Here is a 3,403-nt window from a genome sequence, read left to right on the forward strand (position 1 = left end):
AATACAAGAATTTTTCCATAACAATTTAGGACAATAGATTACATCTAATTCCAATTATGATCGCCCAATTTAAAATCTAAAATTAGATCGCCCAATTTAAAATCTAAAATTCGACCGCCTCATATTTAACATTATTTTTACATTTAAAAAAACACAAACCCAAATAATGTTGATTACAGCAATGATAAATTGCTTTTTTTTCCTAGTTCCGACCCCTAAATAGCCACAACAAATGTGTTTAGCTCTTAATGCATCTTTGGTGTCCAAAAACTTCCGTCACAATGATAGGAAGAACAACTAGTCAATTAGCACTAGCACACAAGAATCACAATACAAACAATAAATTTCCATCACAGTGACATCAAGAACAAAGAATGAGTTAGACCAATATCAACACAACCCACTTATCCATAGTTTACAAGCTTACCTTCCATGAGATTCGAGCCCGAATTGACATGGTAAAACATGAACTGCTTCGATACATTATTATACACACACCTTACAGGTTATGTGAAAAAGGCAGCAAAACCCTTTCATATCACATAGTATAATCCTAGTTTCTAAATAAGGATTATCTCGCATCATATTCACAACTAGATCCTCACCTACAAAAACATCTACCATCGCCTGCTGACGGGTTTCCACGTATAAAGAGAACGGTCGCAAGAAAAATTTCCTTTCCGACCTCCATAATTATCTAATGGCTGTCCATAGTTGTTATGCTCAAATCGAGAAATCTTGTACCTCGATGTGCTCCAACCTCCATGATCACCCTTCCTGTCGAACCTATTATCCCGTTGCTTACTATAACCATCCCAGGTCGGTCCATTAACTTTATTTTTTCCGTCCCATGCCGTATTTTCAGGGACATGTACACAATCATCCTCCCACCCATTAGAGAACGTCGCCTCTTCCTTTTTCTCGCCATTGCCATCCCAATGGCTGTTTCCAACATCTTCAGCGTCACCCCAGCCAGCAGGGGTCAAATCATCCCTATTTACGCCATAGTTAACCCAACGATCATTTCCAACTTGATCATGCCTTGAGCAATATTCCGGCTGTGGCTTCACTTTTTCAGCGTCACCCCAGCCCATAGGGGTCAAATCATCCCTATTTACGCCATAGTCAACCCAATCATTATTTCCAACCTGATCATGCCTTGAGCAATATTCCGGTTCTGGCTTCACCTTTTCAGCATCACCCCAGCCACTGGGGGTCATATCAAACTGAGTCATGATCGAAGGAATCCCGACTATAACACCACCATTGTGTTTCTCACCCTCACTAGAACTATCAATTTCCCAATTTTCCAAATCGGATAAGAGCTTTGGATCAACAGTGGAATTCCAATCAATCTTGTCGATGAAAACGTCTTGGTCCGGAAGTTTAATGTCACATGGTTGGTTATGTATCTTTGCCAAAAACCGATTTTTGGCATCCCGAAAAGCCTCCTCGGCAGCGGAATCCTTCCACTCTAGAATCTTCTCGTGCTGGTACATGTATTTTTGGTTTTGCACTACATCTTCCCATGAAATTCCCCCTACAGTTGAGCAGAATCGCTCCTCGAGTTGATGAGCGGATAGCTGCCGATCTACAGAAAAATAGGAGTAGTTAGCAACTTCCTCATTTGGAGACCAAAAATCATTTGGCTAAGAGTTCTTCTTATCCATATCAAGAAACAAAATTCAATTGTTCATACATAATTATGAAATAAAAACAACGCACAAAGCAAACTAATGTTACTAATCTCGTAGAAATAAAAAAAAAAAAATCAAGTTTCAAACTAGATACAAAAAATTGCAAAGATTCATCCTTAAATTACTCATTCAGTCGCAGGTAATGCACTTTGGGTCAACTTAGAACAACCTATCAAACAACGCAAGGATAAGGCTATACATACGCTCCTCCTCCCTATTTACGTTGCCTTGTTGGAAGCCTCCGGGAGGTACTCATCGCCACTAGGGTAACAATGATCATGATGACAATGCCAATGGCAATCTCGGAAAAGTAATTTAGATATCTATAAAGGTCTCCCTTTAGTTGCCAAAATTTTTGAATATAGACAAAAGTTAATTTAGGACTACCCACGAATACACGATTCCAACAATCCTCAAACGGAATCACATCGTACTAGAACGGAGTTCATTCACAAACTAGGTTTCCAACATTCTGAGGCAGGCAGCACTAGGACCACCTAATTCATTATTAGGGACAACTGCCAGATACTGCTAGAGCAGGATTCCTCATTAACAATGTATTAATAGCAGCTTAACAGTTTTAATAGTGCATCTTCTACAAATGATTCCCTTAAAAAATCCAACTATACTAAATTGCTAAGGTTAAAATAAAATTTGCAGAGTGACATAAATGACAGCACTAAAATGAGTAAACATTACAGATTTTAGTGAAAGTTTTATGTTTTCTTCACTTCAGTGTTTCATTCCTTTATATAGGACTATAGACAAAGACAGTGCCAGAGTGGTGCTACAAAAATACAACCACTGTCCCTAAACTTAAGAACAAAAAGTGCATTGACCTAAATTCAATTCAGAACAATCCATTTCCAAAAATCTAGAATCGGGTTTTTCTACGTGGTATCCTCTTGTAGTTTTAATTCTACTAGGTCTCCCGTTTTTTTAAAACATCACTGGTACCCCTGAACTCGGTAAAAATGTAATTCAGAGTAACCCATGTCCATAAAGTGTCTGTAAAACTACCTCAAACTGTCAAAATCAATTACTGACTTACTGCACATTGTTTCCCCAATTTTACACATTAAAAATTCAGGGGATAAAAAAATACTGCACCCAAAAATCAATTAACATACCAAATTTAGTAACATTTCATGATCTAAATTCTAAACTCTTAACATATGACATGGGCATCAGAAAACAACAATATTAATTAATTAATTAAGAATTAACAAAATAAACTATGAAAAATTACCATTAACAGGAGGAAGCTTCTTTCTGCTAGAATATGATCCAGGATTAGGAACACCATGAAAGTTATGATCTTTTGATTTCTTCCAATCTCCAAAATCATTCTTTTTGTGATTATAATACTTGAAATTAGCCATTAATTAACACTACCCACCAACATATAAATATAGGATTACACAAAAAATGATGTAAAAAAGCAATCAAAAAGAGCTAATTGATTTAAGGAATTGGGGGTTGATGGTGTTTTTGATCACAAATTAAAAGAGAAAAAGAGAAAAAGAGAAAGGGGAATATGAATGAGAAAAAAAGAAGGGTTTTGTTAGTTGAGGAGGGAAGGAAGAAGGAATAGGTCAACATAAAACTTTCTTTTTTGTGAGTCGGTTGCTAATACACCTAATCTTAGTGGAAGTTTAGATAATTAGATTAGATAGGACTCGTGTACTTTGAATTTGTCCATTTTG

At 36.6% G+C, this 3,403-nt stretch overlaps 1 protein-coding gene across 1 annotated transcript; it reads right to left on the reverse strand.

Moving 5' to 3' along the window:
• Positions 1-322: 322 nt before the first annotated feature.
• LOC141657244 (uncharacterized) lies at positions 323-3,378 on the reverse strand. The gene is made up of 2 exons (XM_074464404.1): positions 2,947-3,378; positions 323-1,591 (listed from the first exon to the last, which is right to left on the reverse strand). Exons 1-2 carry the CDS (start codon positions 3,077-3,079, stop codon positions 618-620), a joined length of 1,107 nt encoding a protein of 368 aa, XP_074320505.1. The 5' UTR covers positions 3,080-3,378; the 3' UTR covers positions 323-617.
• Between the last annotated feature and the right edge of the window lie 25 nt (positions 3,379-3,403).

This window comes from Silene latifolia, chromosome 5, assembly GCF_048544455.1.
Source record: "Silene latifolia isolate original U9 population chromosome 5, ASM4854445v1, whole genome shotgun sequence".
NCBI classification, from domain to species: Eukaryota; Viridiplantae; Streptophyta; class Magnoliopsida; order Caryophyllales; family Caryophyllaceae; genus Silene; species Silene latifolia.